The sequence below is a fragment of the Ovis canadensis genome, chromosome 6 (genome assembly GCF_042477335.2).
Source record: "Ovis canadensis isolate MfBH-ARS-UI-01 breed Bighorn chromosome 6, ARS-UI_OviCan_v2, whole genome shotgun sequence".
Taxonomy (NCBI): domain Eukaryota; kingdom Metazoa; phylum Chordata; class Mammalia; order Artiodactyla; family Bovidae; genus Ovis; species Ovis canadensis.
In genome coordinates, this window is record NC_091250.1 from 127,182,938 (window position 1) to 127,202,214 (window position 19,277).

Genomic DNA, 19,277 nt, shown 5'->3' on the forward strand with positions numbered 1-19,277 from the left:
TGTATATATACATATCCACAGGCTGGCATTCTGGTAATTAAGATTATAAGGACTGAAATTCCAGTCCAGGTTTTTAGAAGGCCTCAGAGGGGAGTGTGGGGAGATTCCTTTAAGTTCAGATAGTCTGGATTTTCTTACATATGACAGTGAGTTGTTTTGTGGTGCGACCCTAGGAGTGAAGTAATGAAAACATTCAGCCTCTAGATCTATGTGCCAATTCAAGTTCAAATATAGTCATGCCATTTTTTTCTTCCCATCGCTTTTTAGGTTTCCATTTGCTTTTATTAGTAGGTAGACTAGTCAAGGGACTTCCCAGGTAGCTCAGCTGATACAGAATCTGCCTACAATGCATGAGTCCCCAGTTCAACCCTTGGATCAGGACAATCCCCTGGAGAAGGGCATGGCAACCCACTCCAGTATTCTTGCCTGGAGAATCCCCATGGACAGAGGACCCTGGCAGGCTACAGTGGACTACAGTCCATGGGGTTGCAAAGAGTGGGACACGACTGAGTGACTAAGTTCACACATACACTAGTCAAGATCTAAATCCTCTCCCTCCGTGAACAATTTAAGAAGTCTAGGGGCTTTCTTGGTTTGAATGGGGTCATTTCTACTTCTAACTCAGGCAGAAAGTGAGAAAAAAAAAACCTCTGATGGTCCACTTGCCTTGTTGTTTCAGCTTCTACCAAACTGCCTCACTCTGTACAGAGTCCGGTGGATGCTTGTCTGTTTGCAGGAGATGTTCTAGCTGACATTATTACTCACTCACCAGGCTTCAATATAATGACCCTCTTAATTCACCGTGGTGTGTTCAACCACTGTTTCCTAAAGAAGAGCCGCCATGACAGAATGACTGAAGACAGATGAACAGTCAGCCTCATCCACGTATTCTTCCAAAACCAGCCAACTACAACTCCTTTCGGCTTTTTGGCCCAGATTCCCACATACCACCAGTTCAGTTGTATCCTCTGGTCCACAGTGTCCTTTCTTCACCGCAGACTTTGGATCAGGCCAATCCTGTCGTCCATGACTACTCTTTAAATTTGCATCATGGAGAGAAGGAACTGGGCCCTTGATTCCTTCCTTTCCAAGTAAACACCCTTGATTCCTTCCTTTCCTGAAGGCTGTGGAGGCTTTAAGTAAACAATCTCAACCCCTCTCCTTCCAAGGGTCCCTGAGAGGCAAGTCTTCATCAAGCCACTATCAAGTCATCCCTTTATGCACTAACAGGGTCACCCGAGGGACTTCTGTCAATAACAAGTATCTCCTTCCAGCGACCTGTATCTCTACCTGCATGTATGCTGAAGCTGATATTAGTTTTTAAGTTCCACCTTATTAATCATGAGATGAAACAATTTTAAAAACTATGAGAAAACTTAGGAATAATCAAACACAACCATCTTATTTTGAGGATGAGAAAAATAAACCCAGGGATTCTCTCTGATTAACAAAAACTCTGCCTCATGTCTGTGCTCAAGGCATTGGTTTTGTGACCCTATGTTAGCACTCAGATTTTGCACAACCAACAAATTCAAAAGACTATTTTTTTCAGATTGTGGGGTGATGGTGGATGTGCATGTTTGCTTAGTCACTCAGTCATGTCCGACTCTTTGAGACCTCAAAGACCTTAGCCTGTCAGGCTCCTCTGTCCATGGGGTTCTCCAGGCAAGAATCCTGGAGCAGGTTGCCATTCCCTTCTCCGGGGGATCTTTCCAACCTGGGGATTGAACCCATATCTCCTGCGTCTCCTGCATTGCTGGCAGATTCTTTACCCACTGAGCAATTAACCCAAATGTAAGAGGACAGATAGCCAAGGCAAAATAAACCTTCTCAGAGTAAGGAGCCCACCAGTCTTCTTGGTCAAATTTGTGACTTGTGCCCACTTCCCCAACCCGAAGTACTTCTTCCAGTTTGCATTCTAAGTAGCTTGAAAAGTAGAGTGGGAAAAACAAGATAAAAAACAAAATTTTTCGGTGACTTATTTTCTATAAATGCCATCATAAATTACATACTACGGAACAAAGACTATTCGTCTTCTAAAAATACCCAGTCATTTATCCATTCAGCAGAGAACAAAGAAAACAGCAGCACAGGATTCATCCCCCTCTTTCATTTTGCAGCGTGCAGAATGAGGGACCATTTTCCTGCCGTATTTACCCAGACTAGGGACCACTCCCCTTGCTGTCCCAGGAGACACAAGCCAAGTCCAGAATCTGAAGATTCTACATTGAAAATGCTCAAATAGGACATAACTGTTCTAAGTTAACAACTAATTTCCAGTCAGTGAGTAATTTTTTTCCTGAAACATCCACTCGGTGGAAAACAAATGAAGAGGGGAAAAAATTAAGTAAACAAATCCGAAAACGAGGCCACGACACACAAGAGATGGAGGCGCCTCTATACTTAACGGGCGAGAGAAGACGGCGCTCCCAGGTTTATATCAAACAAAACCGTGGTTTCAACTGGCCCTGACTGAGCCTCACCCAATGAATGACTTCCAGTGCCTCTGTCTCTCTGGGACCAAAGGAGAGAATTATTTTTAGCACAACTATTTGAAAATCTCTGAGAACTTGGATCTATTTTTCTGTCTGGTACCAAAGCAAGATTTTCTCTGAGCTCTCATGAAAGATCCTCAGTCTATTGTGGATTTAGAATTCTGGAGCAACCCCCACCCCAGAGCAAGGTATGGTGTTTACTCTTTTTTTAGAATCTTGGCAGATGGCAGCTGCAACATCTTGTTTCATTAGGGTAGCTTTTAAGTTTATGAATCAAACAGCTCTGGGAGAAGAATCCATGAAACTGAAGACCTGGGTTCAAATTCCTGGTGTAGCACTAGCTTTGTGACTGCAAACAAGTCACCTGACTTCTCTGCACATGGCTTTTCTACCTGACCTACCAGGAGAGGGTCTTTGGGAAGACAGGGCTTCATGTGTCAAACAGACAACAAACTGTTTGACAAATGTCAGCACTGATTATTGCTGTAGCATCATTGCCTTTTATATAAAGCAGCCAGAGCTTTATGAATCGGAAGCTGCTGATAAGAATAAATATCGATTAACTCTTTTCCTCCACTCAACCCTTGTTGAGCCTCTGCAGTAGAGGCTCAACAAGGTTTTTGCCCTAAGGGTCAGTGATGGAGTTTACATTCTGGTGGAGAAAAGCCAATAGTCAGCCAACACGCCATGTGGCTGCGCGATCATGGAGGGTGGAGTAGAGACAGGAGAGGGAGGGGCTTCATGGTCAACAGAAGAAGGCAGTCTGAGAAGCAAAACCCAGGCCCCCAAGGCAGAGCTGAGGAAACACAGACAGAGGGCTCTAGGGTGTGAGCTCCTCAGTTCCCGTCCTGTCCGGCTCACAGCCCAGAGGAGGACACAGCCCACTGTTGTGAAATCCCTTCCCCTGTAAGCCAAGGATGCGTCTCGCTTTGGCAGCCATGCTTACCTATCATAATGACTTCCAGGCAAAGCACATTTTCAAACTGAATTAGTAATCGAGCCCTTTGCTGTGAAGCCGCGCTACAGTTTCCCTCACATGATGTCAGGAAGGAACCCAAGTGTTCAGAGACAAAAGAGCTTGGTTCACATCCTACCTACCTGGGCTGGTTTTAGGGCTGTGTGCACTTGAGGCCCCAGGCTCTCCATGTGGTTGCAAATGGCAGAGTTTCCTTTTTTGTGGCTGAATAATATTACCCTGTATATTCTATATATTTCCTTTCTTCATTCATATCTTTCCCTTATCCATTCATCTGTCAATGGAAACCGGTGGCACCCATGTCTTGGCTAGTGTGAATGATGCTGCTGTGAATCCTGGGGTGGATATACTTTTTGAATTAGATTTTTTGTAGGAATTCAGATATCTCGTCAAGGTAATGATTTTCATTTCCTTCAGATATATCCCCCAAAAGTGGGCTTGCTGAGTCATATGGTAGTTCTCATTTTAATTTCTTGAGGAATCTCCATACTGTCTCTTCTAATGGCTATACAAGTTCATATTCTCATCAAGGTTCTCACTCCTTGTTTTCTCTTTTCGATGACAATCATTCTAATAGATGTGATGACTCGATGTGTTTCTGATCTGCATTTTCCCGATGACTGGTGACGTTGAGCATCTTTCATGTATCCGCCGTCCATTCATATGTCTTCTTTGGGAAAAACCAACTGCCTATTCAGATCCTTTGCTCATTTTTAATTGGATTATTTGGTTTTTACTATTGAATTATACGAGCTCATTGTGTATTTTGGATATTAACCCCTTATCAGATACATGATTAGCAAATATTTTCTCTCCCATATTTGCCTCTTCATTTTGTTTGTCATTTCTTTTGCTGTGCAGAAACTTTTTAATTTGATGTAGTCCCATTTGTTTATTTTGGCTGTTGTTGCTTATGCTTTTGGTACTATATCCCCAAAACTGTTGCCAAGACCAGTGTTACTGTGCTTTTTTCCTATGTGTTCTTCCAGAGGTTTTATGATGTTCGGCCTTACATTTAAGTCTTTAACCCATTTTGAGTTATTTTTCTGAGTGATGTGAGACACGATTCCAGTTTCTTTTCTGTTTTTTTTTTTTTGGGGGGGGGGTGAGAATATCTAGTTTTTCCAACATCATTTATTACTGAAGAGACTACATTTTGCCTTGTGAGTATTCTTGGCTCCCATGTCAAGTATTAATTGACCATGTATGCATGAGTTTATTTTATTTTACAATAAAGGAAGACCATGCTATTTACAGAAAGATCTCCAACTGTGGACAGATGTTCCAAAAGTTGAAACTTTGCTCTAATTTATCCAGTGTTTTTCCAAGCATTTTACATAGCTAGTTTAACAAAAACAAAGGGTTCTATGACCAAGAAGGTTTGTAAAACACTGCATACTACATTCCTACATTACAGATCCAAAATGCACATTAACATGAAGGTTTTGAAATCTACAGTACCACAGAGTAATTTTTAAAATATATGTTTAAAAGAATTAAAGTTCTGTTACTTTGTAATCCTTAAGAAAAATTGCATAGAGAGTCATTTACAGTTAATACCCAGGACAGATCTGTTCAAATTAACAGTAGTTCCAGATTTTTAATTTTATAACTCCAAAGGAGCACAATAGTGGGGAAAAAATACATTTTAACACAAATTCTACATAAATTTACATAATTCAGTGCAATCTTTCACGATACTTTGTATGAGGAGTCAGTGCTAATATGTATAAGGTTTCCTTTTGTAGTTTTGAAAATGTTCTGAAGTAGATTGTGGTGTACATTGAATTGTATGTTTTAAATTGATCAGTTTTATGATGCTCACATTAAACCTCAAAAAACTTTGAAAATATTGTAATGTGTATAGAGTCATGACTCACATAGTTTTTTCTCATCCAAAATAACCAAATTCACTGCAAACCAATGGGTGAAGGGTGGATCATTTAATACAAAGTGTTGAAAATATAATGGTGCCTCCCTACCTCACACTTTTTATCAGAAAAATTTCCAGTAACTCAAATTTTAAACATGAAAAATGAAACAAAGATGAAGGAAATGGCAACACACTCCAGTATCCTTCCCTGGGAAATTCTGGTGGGAGCCTGGTGGGCTACAGTCCATGAGGTCGCAAAGAGCTGGACACAACTGAGCAACTAAAATTTTTATATATATAAATGAAACAAAAAGCTAAAAGAAAAGAAGAATTATTCTTGTTATCTTGAAATGGGAATGGCCTTCTAAGCATAGGAAATTAAACTTCAAAAAATACTTTCACAATAAAAAGATTTTTTAAAATACACAAATGAAGTGAAAACACAAACTAGGAAAAGCTATTGCTGCTCATGTTATAAACCACATGCAAAGAAACATATATATAAATATCCATTGCACTATTGTTTGTAAAAGCGCAAGGATAAAAATATCCCAAATATTTATCAGTAGGTGACCTTTTAAATATAATACACCTTTATGATGGATATTCTATACCCACTAAAAGAAGAATGAGGCAGCTTATCTATATGCTGATATGGAAAGATCTCCAAGCTAGGTGAGAAAACAAGTTACAAGAATTTGCATACAGTACTTTTATAAGGGGCAGGACATAGAAGTCACAAGCAACAGGAATTGCCTCTAGAGAGGGAACCTAGATGTCTGGAAGACAGTGGGGAAGGAAAAGAGATTTCCTTTTTATTGTACATCTCTTTTTTTTAATTTTATGAAGGTGCATGCTTTAGCTATACAAAAAAATAAATATTTTTAAAACGCTAGACTATACACAATTAAAACAACTGAAGTCCTTTATCTGTATTTCTCAAACACTGTGAAAGGAACCCACAGACTCCAGGAATATTTCTTTAAGTCTTCTCTTTCCTCTTCCTTTTGTAATATTCTCATATTCTATAATTCCTCTCGTTTTTCTTCCCCCCAAAAATCACACCTCTCTCCTCTGCCCCAACCTGAGTTTTTTTTTGTGTGTGTGCCAAGCACTATTCTAGACATCAGTGGCTAAGGCAAAGATCCTTGCCCTCATGGAGTTTGCATTCTATCAGAAAGAGATAATAAAAATTTTTATAAATAAAAATTTTAATAAAATATTTCTTATAACAATCTATTGCTAATAATAAATAAAATAAGAATATTTAAGAATAATCTAATAATGATGAGAACAATGGACAAGAGAAATATTAGAGCAGCATGAGGCAGGTCAGGGAGTAGGAGATGGTTTGTGATGTTAGATAAGGAGATAGGTTTAATGAAAGGGAAGCATCTGAACAAAGACACAAGCAGATGAGGAGATGAGACACGTAGGCGTCCTGGAGAAGAGAGATCCAGACAGGGAAAGAGGCAATGTGAAGGTCCTATGGAAGAGCATAGCTGGTATCTTCGAGAAACATCAAGCAATACAGTTTGTGGTTGAAGCTGGGGGAATGGGAAGGAGAGTAGAAGAAGATGAGGTCAGAGAGGTAAGGAAAGTGGACAAGGTAGGTACATGTAGACCATGTACCACGAGGCTTTTGACTTTTAAATGAAGGACAATTACAAGGTAATCCCACAGTGTGTGTGTGGGTGTGTGTGTGTGTGTGTGGGTGTGTATGTGTGCGTGTGTTAGTCACTCAGTGGTGTCTGACTCTTTGCAACTGTAGCCTGCCAGGTTCCTTTGTCTCCGGAATTCTCCAGGCAAGAACACTGGAGTTAGTAGCCAGTCCCTTCTTCAGGGGGATCTTCCTGACCTAGGGATTGAAGCCAGGTCTCCTGCATTGCAGGTAGGTTCCTCACTGTCTGAGCTACCAGGGAAGCCCCTGTAGTTTTCTATTATAACCCACATTCCCTTGTTATCCTGATGACTCAAGTCCCAAGCCTTGAATAGGCACTCATCATCGTGTTATCATCATTCATCAGGTACCACAACTGTATTGCTTGATGTTTCTCAAAGATACCAGCTTTGCTCTGCCATAGGACCTTCACACTGCCTCTTCCCCCTGTCTGGATCAGTTTTAGTTTTCATTTATCCTTCCTTTGAGCACCGTGGTCTGGCTTGTTGCTTTTGCTGTTTTTAGTCAGTCAGTCATGTCTGACTCTTTGTGACCCCATGAACTGTAGCCCACCAGTCTCCTCTGTCCATGGGACTTTTGAGGCAAGAATACTGGAGCAGGTTGCCATTATCTTCTCCAGAGGTTCTTCCTCACCCAGGGATCAAATTCACATCTCCTGGGTCTCCTGCACTGGCAAGAGGATTCTTCACCATTGAGGAAATATTAATATCCTTTCTTCTGAGCACATCTTTAAAATGTCTACACCCTCTATCCATCATAACCTCAACTCTGACCACATGCTTCTCCATAGACTGATCCCCAACGATGGGCATGTGTGTTTCAGCATCTCCATCAGGGTCTGAGATGCCATCGCCCAAAGCATCTTTCCTTCAGATCATTTCAGGTCCCTTCTAAGACCAGCTACTGGGCTCAGCTACAACAATCCATTCCAGGTCTGATTAAAATCTTCCTTATAAGTACCTGTTCTTCTCTTTCAAATCCCTTCTCAAAGCTTCCTCTAATCAGTTTTCTACAAAGGGGAAGAAAGTAGCAATTTAATAACCATGTCTTGTTTTAACCGACAAGGGTTTGGATAAAAAGATTCTTTCCACTTTCTCTCATCTGAGGCACCTTTGGAAAGACTGGTATGTTTATCTGATCTGTTGGGGTTTTCATAAAGTGCCTTAATTCCAGTAAAGTAATAGGATAAATAATTTTGAGTTTGTGCTCTAAACAGAGCATAGCAAAAATACTCGCTTGCTTTCTTTCTTTCTTTTTTTGATGAAGGGCAGGGGCACTGGGAACATGGAGATTTGGTCAAAGATACAGAGCCTATATTTGGATAAGTTGCTTCAGTTTTTCATTAAATAAGATTTCTAGGAATCAGACTTATTGCGAACCACATGTACACTCTGTGTTTTTCTCAGTTTGTCATTCCTAGGCTCTGGCAAATTTCTGGATGTGATTCCAAGATGTTGCAATTTCCCCATGGGTGCCTTAAAAGTGGTACAGTGTGCTGGTTAATTTTCTCATGTGGCTGTCAAAAAATAAAGGAACTCTATCCAATTGCTTTTCTCACAAGCTATGATTATTTCCTTTGGACAAGTATATCCCAAGCATAGACATCAGGCATTGTACAGATTTCTTATTAAAGCGCAGGTCCAACCACACAAAAACAACTCATTTACACCATTCCAAATACACGTGTATACTTCCCCCACCCAAGAGGCAGACACCTCTAAGGCGGTTAGCCTAGAAAATCAACTGTCCCCAGCCTAACTACCCACCACTCCATCTATATGCCAAATGTGATGCTAATAGATGATCCATCATTGTCAGCATCCAGGCACTGTGGAGAAAAAAAAAAAATCCTATTAAATCAGAGCTGATGAGACCTGTTGCCTGTTTCACTCAGGGCACATGGCAACTTGCATGGTTTAATTTCACTCAGCTATTTAATTGAGCCCCAAGACTAACAGCTTAATGGGACACTGAAGTATTCTATCCTGCAGATTTTAAATTAAAGTTTGAGACACCCTCCACTCAGGACATGCAAAGAACTCCAATTAACACTAATTGGCATTACACATGATTAGCAAGTGGAAAACATGATTTTCCTGAAAATGTCACTTCCCTTCTCTTACTTTAAAAAGTCTATATATTCTAAAAATAACAACCGTGGATGCATACAAAGATTAGACATAAAGGTGTCTATCTAGCATGGTGCTTATCCTGGCCAAAAAAAAAGAAAAGAAAACTGGAAACAAAGATCTATAAGGGGAAATGGTGTACATAAAAGACAACGGAGACAAATGCAAAAATGTTTTTAATGTTAAGAAAATTTCTGACATGGGGAGATACTCCTTACATATTGTTCAGTGAAAAAAAGTTAAAGACTCCCAGGAATGTCATAATACCACTTTTCTTCATAGTACAGGGGAAAAAAAAAAAAAAGACCAGAACATATACATCAAAGTATAAACAGTAATTATCTCTGCATGGTGAGAATAATGTTGATGTTTATCTTATTCATTTGCATTTCTTTTTCTTTTTTAAAATGCATGTTGTTGTTCAGTCACTCAGTCGTGTCTAATTCTTTTGCAACCCTATGGATTGTAACCCACCAGGCTTCTCGGTCCATGGTAAGAAGACTGGATGGGTTGCTATTGCCTTCTCCAGGGGATCTTTCCAACATAGGGATTGAACCCAAGTCTCCTGCTTGGCAGGGAGATTCTTTACCGCAGAACTACCAGGGAAGCTAAAAATTGCATACTTCTGCAAAAAAATAAAAAAACACAAACATTATTTTTCAAAGTCCATCATTAATTCCTACAGGGAAAAAATGCAACAGTGATTTATTTTGGAATTTTAAAAATCAGTGCTTCATCTCCACCAACTGAGAACTATCAGTAATGTGCTAATTCAGACAATGTTTTCTGCGTCACCAGGAATTTTACAAAAGCATTCCACCAAAGTAATTTTGTTCAATAAATACATTTTTCTTCCTTCTGATTTAAGACAATATTGTGCTTTTACAATAAAGCTTATTAATAAAAAGAGTAATATATACAATATGTAAAATAGATAGCCAATGGGAATTTGCTGTATGATGCAGGAAACTCAACTGAGGGGTGGGATGGGGAGGGAGGTGGGAGGGAGGTTCAAAAGGGAAGGAACATAGGTATCCCTATGGCTGATTCTTGTTGATGTTTGGCAGAAACCAGCACAATAAAGTAAAGTAATTATCCTTCAATTAAAGGTAAATAAATTTAATTATAATAAGGAATAATGTGCCAATAAACCTCAAGTGGAATTATGAGGGCAAACATGGCATTTAGCCACCCATGATGAGGTGGTCCCTGGGGTGAATTGTTGACAATGCCCACTCTCCTGTTCCTTTATCCTGAAACCCCCACCTGAGAGGGTGCACTGATGTCCGTGTGTTTCTCTTTCAGAGCCAAAGATGTTTGTCTTGCTCTATGTTACAAGTTTTGCCATTTGCGCCAGTGGACAACCGCGGGGTAATCAGTTCAAAGGAGAGAGCTACTCCCCAAGGTATATCTGTAGCATTCCTGGCCTGCCTGGGCCTCCAGGCCCCCCTGGAGCGAATGGTTCCCCCGGGCCCCATGGTCGGATCGGCCTTCCAGGACGAGATGGTAGAGACGGCAGGAAAGGAGAGAAAGGTGAAAAGGGGGCTGCAGGTAATGAATGAAGTTCCGTAAAAACCCTCTGTCGCCCCCACCTTAAGATGAATCCCTTGCTTTGCTGCTTTTTCAAATGAGAAGCGCCCTTTCAGTCCTTTCCTGACCTCACCTTCATTAATCAGAACCATTTATTGAGTCCTTGCTATGCCGCAGTTGCTGCTCTAAACCCTCTAACTGCAATCTCACTGCAGCTTCCCCATGACAGCTCTTTCAAGGGGATGTGGTCCCATTTATAAATGAGAATGCAGAGTGGTAGATGATTCAATAAGTTAAGGAGGATGGAAGGGTAGGGTAATGCCTGGCAGAGCTGAATTCTCCTGGAACATCTGATACCCACGACCTCTGGGCTGGTACAGTGGCTGCCTGTGAGAGGGGGAATGGATGGATAGACAGACAGATGGCTGGGGAGGATACGGGCGGATGAAGCAGGGGGCAGGAATTAGGAGCCAGAGGCACAAGGACCATCCTCTCTGCACTTAGAGCCTCAAAAAGACAAAAAAGGCTTCTAGATTTTACTTCTCAAACAGGTGAAATGACAGTAGTACTGTATAACCTTTGTTGATCTTTCTTAGTTCAACACTCTCCCACCTGTCCTATAGCAGCTAAAACTCTAGATTTCTTACAGCTCTATACAGCAAGACGATTGTCCCCTACTCTTTCAGTAATTGTCACCTTTTCCCCCCACAAATAAGTCGGCTCATGAAGCTTGCCAGATTCTGCAATGCTTCAAAGTAAACCAAATTAAAATTCTAGTGAGACTGTGTTAATGATAAAAAATAAAAGGAAGTTTTGGATGGAATCAATCTCTGAAAACAAGTTTCCGAGTGTAAAATGTGGGACAAAGATAGGAAGAAAAAAATCAATAGATCTAAGCAGTATGTCTCTAGTCACTGCAAGTGATTTACTGATGTTATGGGAAACAATATCATTATAGATATATTCAAGTGATTAGATAATAATTCTTTGCTGAATTTCTTATGCAGAAAATATTTGGCAAATCAGCAGCTACTGAATCTATGGCCCTTAATCAACACTAGATAAAGTATCTTTAGGTGAAGTTTCAACATCAGATAAACTTTCATTTGGAGCTCTGGCGTCATCTTTCAATGTCTTCTATTTGGTAACACCTGTGAACACACTACTGTGTCGTGAATATGCTTGAAATTCTATAATGACACCGTGATCATAGTTAGATATTACTGGCCTTTTTAGCTTACTGTGTCTGGAAATAGTAATGTAGTGGTCACACAAAAATGCACTGGAGTCAGAAAGATATGATTCTTTCAATTACTAACTTTGCATCCTTGGGGGAGAAAAAACTTTTGAATCTGTTTCCTCTTGGTAAATTGGAGTTATTAAGTGTGATTGTAAAGATTAAGAAAAATAATACATACAAAGTACTCAAGAATAAGTGCCATGTGATAAGCATTCTGTAAATGTTTGCTGTTATTATCTATTACACTGTGATCTGTGAGTATTAGTCATAGCTACATTTGTGAATATCCAAGTTCAGTTCAGTTCAGTCACTCAGTCGTGTCCGACTCTTTGCAACCCCATGAATCGCAGCACGCCAGGCCTCCCTGTCCATCACCAACTCCCAGAGTTCGCTCAGACTTACATCCATCGAGTCAGTGATGCCATCCAGCCATCTCATCCTCCGTCGTCCCCTTCTCCTCCTGCCCCCAATCCCTCCCATCATCAAAGTCTTTTCCAATGAGTCAACTCTTCGCATGAGGTGGCCAAAGTACTGGAGTTTCAGCTTTAGCATCATTTCTTCCAAAGAAATCCCAGGGTTGATCTCCTTCAGAATGGACTGGTTGGATCTCCTTGCAGTCCAAGGGACTCTCAAGAGTCTTCTCCAAAGCCATATAATAAACTAGAAATGACCTATCTGTTTCATGAGGTAACTGTAGTGCTATTTAAACATATGGATATGCATTCAGAGTAAACTGAATGTTAGTAATTTACCCTGGTGCTGAAATAGAATGTTAGTAGTTAGATCCTGGGGGCTTCCCAGATGGCACAGTGGTAAAGAATCTGCCTGCAATGCAGGAGATGCAAGAGATGTGGCAACCTACTCCAGGACTCTTGCCTGGAAAATTCCATGGACAGAAAACCTTGGCAGGTTACAGTCCGGGGGTTGCAAAGAGTTGGCACGACTGAGTGACTGAGTAGACCCTGATGCTGGGAAAGATTGAAGGCATAAGGCGAAGAAGGCAGCAGAGGATGAGATGGTTAGATAACATCACCGCTTCAGTGAACATGATTTTGAGCATATTCTGGAAGATAGTGGAGGACAGGGGAGTCTGGCGTGCTGCAGTCCATGGGGTCCCAAAGAATCAGACACGACTTAGCAACTGAACAACAACAACTGCTACAAGTTCAACCATATATGAGATCAGGTAACCCCCATACTGATCAGTCCATTCACTCATCCATCCATTCATGCATCTTTCATTCAACAAACTTTTTGCATACCTCTTGCTCTCCAGTATTATTCTAAACCAAAGTTCCTCAACCTCCACACTAATAATATTTGGATCCAAATAATTGTTGCCGTGGGATGGCTATCTCGTGCCTTGAATGACATTTAGTCACATCTCATTTGATGCCAGGGCATTCCCCACCAGTTGTGACAACCAAAAATGTCTCCTGGCATTGCCAGTTTTCCCTGGGTGCTGAATTGCACCTGGTTGAGAACCCCATTCTAGGGAATGTGAACATGAACACAACATTGCTGCAATCTTGATAAGCAAACATTGGGTGGGGCAGGCCAATGGGAGCACAGGATTACAACATGTCATCATCATCATCACTATTAATCAAGAATTTACTGTACCAGTGATTTTTACATTAGGTACTTAATTTCAACTGTAACCTCCTTAGCAAAAATCATAATCAATAATAATGTTACAAAAGACAAAATTGATATTCAAAAGTAAAAAGACTTTCCCAGTTTTATTTAAATCCAGTGTATACATACGTATAGGTAAGGATATAAGAAAAGCAAGAATGTCTGTGTGGTCAGTGAAGGCACATCTCATTTACAAACAATAAGGACAGAACCCTGGGGCTTTGAGGATTAGCTTTTAATGTGTCTGGAACTGGACACAAAGTGGCTGGGAGCTTCTGCTTCCTGTTTTCCCTTTAATACTGTGTATGTCTTCTCATTTATCCCCACCACATCCACCTCAACCCCCCGGCACGGTCAAGTATATGCTCTGTCCAGCTTCCCTACTCTAAATTACAGAGTTTGAATTATTAACCTTCCATTAAAATATGTCTCCCTCACTGTGAACAGAAAGTGTTAGTCCCTCAGGCATGTCTGATTCTTTGTGACCCCGTGGACTATAGTCCACCAGACTCTTCTGTCCACGGAATTCTCCGAGCAGGAATACTAGAGTGGGTAGCCATTTCCTTCTCCAGAGGATCTTCCTGACACAGGGACAGGTCTTCTACATTGTAGGCTGATTATTGACTATTTGAGTCACCAAGGAAGCCCATCTCCCTCACTGCTGTACAGCAATTATTGTGGTAGCTTTTTTTTTTAATTAATATGATGTGAAATCACATCCCTCGGAGGAGGAAACGGCAACATACTCCAGTATTCTTGCCTGCAAAATTTCATGGACAGAGGAAACACTAGAACCACCTTGTGGAGAGATCATTCTGTTTTACTATACTGCTTTGGATGTTTATGAACTTAGTTATGACCCATATTTGCAGATCACAATGTAACATGTCATAATAGCTAACTTGGGGATAAGACAGTTGTCATTCAAGTCAAGGGCATTCAGACCCAGCACAGCACCTAGCCTGTAGTGGATGGTCAATCAGTATTAGATGGTTTAGATGGATCTATGCCTGTGCACATACAGGTATGATGAGTGCATGGGTGGATGGATCGAAAAAAAAATAGCACTACAGAAAAAAATCCTTATAAGCTCATTTCATGGAGGACCAAGAAGAAATCCATTCTCTCCGAGTTTCAGTATCTAAGCGTAGACTAACACTCCATAATTCTCCTCTCTACCGAGCATATGTCTGACTGAATAGGGAGGGGAGAGTGATTTATCCCTTCATTCCATTCTTCATTAATTGGCCCTTATCACAGAGCAAATCCTTCAAGCACACAGGAAGAGTCACCATAAATTATTACAGCTAGTCCCTGGTTATCTAACTCCCAGCAGTTCAAAATATTCAATAACTATAGAGATCCAAGTGTTGAGATTATAAAGACCTTTTTTGGCGTTGTAAAACTGCATCTTAGTATTTATGGTCTGGTCGCTAAGATTTTCAAGAGAATAAGACTTCAAGAAATCTAGTCCAAAACCTTCATTTCAAGGACTGAGAAACTAAAGTTGTAGAGATAAAGCCCCTTCTTCGCACTCACCCAACTAATCCACAGCTGAACCAGAGCTTATCGGGTCTGCTGAGTCACCGTTTGCTACTTTCCCTGCCAGGTTTAGAGTGGATTTAGATCCAATATTTTCATAGTATAAACGTGGCATTTGAAATTCAGACAAGAGTTGACTTGCCCAAAGTTATAGGGGCAGAGGAATTTTAGTACATAATGAAATTTAGTGGTAGGAATTGCTACTGATGCCAAAATGTTTTTTTATTGATACATCAAAGTCATGTATAAAGACAGCTCCTATTGAAAATAAAATAGCAATGTGTAACTTGTAGTCCTTGATTCATAAGTTAATTTCACAGTAAAATAGTATTCATATTCCTTTTCTACCAAACAGAAACAAACATCAAAAGATCGGACTATCATGGCCTTATTTCAAGAAATAAATACTAGTTTGTTTTGGCTGGGGCTAGTGGAATTGTTACCAAGTCCAAGCTTGCTCTGCTTACCGTACAACAGGCCAAGGAATCGGAGACGAGGTGTTGAAGCAAGAAATACGACGTTATTTGGAGGCCAGCTGATTGAGGAGATGTTAGACTAATGTCTCAAAATAACCATGTATGGGGTCTGGATTTCAGGTTCTTTTATAGATCAGAGACAGGGAAGATGAGGAAACAAAGTAAAAAGGCCATTAATCTTGCAAATATCTCCTAGAATGGCAAGCCTCAGGCAGGAGATGTGTTAATTTCTTTCTTCCTGCCTTCTACAGATGGACTGGGTGTTAAACAAGGCACTTTAACATTCAGGCAGAGGGGCAGGCTTCTCTGAGATGGGCTGTTATGTATGATTATAATAAGAAAAGTAATAAAAAACGAGTCAGAGAAACATTTCCAACATGGAGTCAGAACTGGCTTTTCCCTGCAACAGAATTTTAACTTAACAGCAAAGGTCATCCAGAGCTGGAGAACAGCCCTATGATCAATAACAATGCTGACTGAGCTGTTGCTGCTGTATCCGGTTGTTGCTGTTGTCAAGTCGCTAAGTTGTGTCCAGCTCTTCTCAACCCCATGTTGCCAAAAAAGGGTTGCATTCATTATTAGCATTTTTCTATGCATCATAAATTACTAAACAAATCATTGAGACAAAATACTTGATGCTTTAAGAGTACAGCTTTAATTCTCCTGAAACTTGTATTATCCAGAACACTTCATTGCTAAATTTGCCAAATAACTGAAAAAAAATAATAATCAAAACTCATAAATTGATGTATGTGTAATAACCAAGTAAGTGATATCAAAGTACTATCAAGATAAAGTGAAGTGAAGTGAAGTCACTTAGTCGTGTCTGACTCTTTGCAACCCCATGGACTGTAGCCCACTAGGCTCCTTGGTCCATGGGATTTGCCAGGCATGAATACTGGAGTGGGTTGCCATTTCCTTTTCCATCAAGATAAAAGACCTAGCTTAATAAAATTCCTGAGAACAGATACATAGTTAAGAGTAAAATTACACAGTATAACAATAATATACTTTCTCTGACTATAAAAATGTATTACAAATTACCAATAATCTGGATACTTTTCAAGAAGCTATTTATGAAGTGGATTTGGCCATAGCACTGAATGACATTTTTTATACTTTTAGGTCACTGTTATTTTTCACAGCCTTTATGTCTTTCCTACATATATGGAGACCCAGAGAAATTAAAGGACTTGACTAAAATAATACATTTATGTTTGGGATCGCATGTACACCCATGGTGGATTCATGTCAATGTATGGCAAAACCAATACAGTATTATAAAGTAAAATAAAGTAAAAATAAAAAGTTTTTTTAAAAAAAATAAAAAATAAAATAAAATAATACATCCACTTAGCTGTAGAGTCAAAAAAAAAAAAGTTTTTTTTCTTTTAATTTCAGCCCCAAAGGTAAAAGGCATTGTGATGAAGGCAGAACATCATTAAGCTTGACATCCAGTCCTAGTCTTGCTACTGACACAAGTTTCTTTCCCTCTCTGGGACTCAGCTTTCTCCACCAAAAAGAACTCCCACACAGTGGTGGCAGTCACAGCTGTTTGGTTATCGTGACATACTGAAGAGCCCTCTCTGTGTTGCACTTCACAATTTACACATCTCTCAAGAGATGTCCAGGTGCCAGAGTTAGGCAGGCTGGAGTTCAGATCACCTCTCCATCCTTCACTAACTCTGTTCCTTTGAACAAACTAACTTCTCCATGGCTCAGTTTTTTCATCTACGGTTAGAAGTAATAATAATTCCTAGTTAACAAAGCTGTTGCAAGACTTAAAGCAGATGACGCATCCACATAAGGCTTGCAGCTGGGACATTGTAAATGTTTAATAAATATGAGCTAATCTAACTTGAATTAACTTTTTATTAATAATGCTGATAAAAGCTGAATGGGGCATGGAACTAAGTAGCCTCTAGGAGTCATCTTGTCCTGCCTACCTGCATGACCCCACTCTGGGGAATAATATCATCATGCTTTTGAATTCCTCCAGTAATGATGAGTGTCTGTGTGTATCTAATTTAGCAGCAGGGGATTCATCATCAAAATGATGGTTAATTTTTTTTAATTAGTAAGTTTTAGATGATTTCTCATATAATCAGGAAAATTTTCTTGATATTTTGATGAAATTTTTCTGTCTTCATTGCAGCACATCAGTGATTTTTTTTAAAAAATATATGAATTATTCAGTAGTATACTGTTGAAAGTTGAGAAGACAAACTTGCGGTGTGTGGGCATGTTGTTTGTGACTCTATATTTACAGGAACTATTAACTAAACTTTAAACTCTTTTTGAAGGTTTGAGAGGTAAGGCTGGACCCCTGGGCCTTGCTGGAGAGAAAGGGGACCAAGGAGAGACTGGGAAGAAGGGACCCATAGGACCTGAGGGAGAGAAAGGAGAAGTAGGTCCTCCTGGGCCTCCTGGACCAAAAGGAGACAGAGGAGAGCAAGGGGACCCGGGGCTGCCTGGAGTGTGTCGATGTGGAAGCATCGTGCTCAAATCTGCCTTTTCTGTTGGCATCACAACCAGCTACCCAGAAGAAAGGCTGCCAATTATATTTAACAAGGTCCTCTTCAATGAGGGAGAGCACTACAACCCTGCAACGGGAAAGTTCATCTGTGCCTTCCCAGGGATCTATTATTTTTCTTATGATATCACATTGGCAAATAAGCACCTGGCCATTGGGCTGGTACACAATGGGCAGTATCGGATAAAGACCTTTGATGCCAACACAGGCAACCATGATGTGGCTTCAGGGTCCACAGTCATCTATCTGCAGCCAGAAGATGAAGTCTGGCTGGAGATATTCTTCACTGACCAGAATGGGCTCTTCTCAGACCCAGGCTGGGCTGACAGCTTGTTCTCTGGATTTCTCCTGTATGTTGACACGGATTATCTAGACTCCATATCAGAAGACGATGAGCTCTGATGAGGACTGCTGGTCTGAAATGTCCCAAGATCCTTATGGCAGACACTTTGATTTAATCTGGGGCCCTGGAAGTTGGAAGGAGTGGAAATGAGATCCAGAAAGACACCCACTCAGATTCCAGAGCATTTACAGACAATTCTAGCAGAATCTGTTAACACAAGTTGAACCAGCAAACCATTGAAACCACACTAAAATGAATTATATTAAAAAAACCCCACATATGTTCTCTCAAAAGTGATGTTCATAAATATTTAAACAAATTAAAGACAATGTTACAAATTTTCTATTAAATTTCTTGAGTCCTAAAACCAGCTGGCAATGATATTGTCTCATTAAATCCTCATAAAATTGCATTTTTGCCTGATCAAAACATCCCAAAGTCCTTGACAATTCTCAAAAGACTGTAATAAGTAAAAACACAAAGGTGAGAGATGACAAGTAATTTCAAACAAACTAAAGTGATTATTTTGCTGTATTATTTTTTCCTTCATGCTTATATATGAAGTATACTCAATAATTCTTTCATGAGACTGTAGGATCCAGACACTATATTGCTGGGTCAGATTTAATAATGAGTTAAGACAAAATCCCTAGGCTAATGTGTATTGAGTATTGAGTATACTGTCACAGTTCAGTATGATAAGTGCCATGGCAAATAGGTTGACTCAGCGCTGGAGGCACATGGGGCTTGTTATTCCTGGGGGTTGGAACAAGAGAAGATTTTATACCTAGAAGAATACTGTATGTGCTAAGATGTGTATT

General features: G+C 40.1%; 1 protein-coding gene across 5 annotated transcripts in view; it reads left to right on the forward strand.

The window, feature by feature from the left end:
* C1QTNF7 (C1q and TNF related 7) overlaps positions 1 to 18,823 on the forward strand; it is a 126,147-nt gene extending 107,324 nt beyond the window's left edge. For 3 of the 5 annotated variants that reach the window (XM_069594714.1, XM_069594717.1, XM_069594715.1), the window contains exons 2-3: positions 10,460 to 10,705; positions 17,884 to 18,823. In XM_069594714.1, the coding sequence (XP_069450815.1) occupies positions 10,460 to 10,705; positions 17,884 to 18,515 (878 nt within the window). In that variant the 3' untranslated portion in view covers positions 18,516 to 18,823. Of the gene's footprint in view, positions 1 to 1,972; positions 2,684 to 9,625; positions 9,647 to 10,459; positions 10,706 to 17,883 lie in introns of those variants that run through there. The other 2 variants (XM_069594716.1, XM_069594713.1) reach the window with 2 other exon arrangements.
* Positions 18,824 to 19,277: the final 454 nt, after the last annotated feature.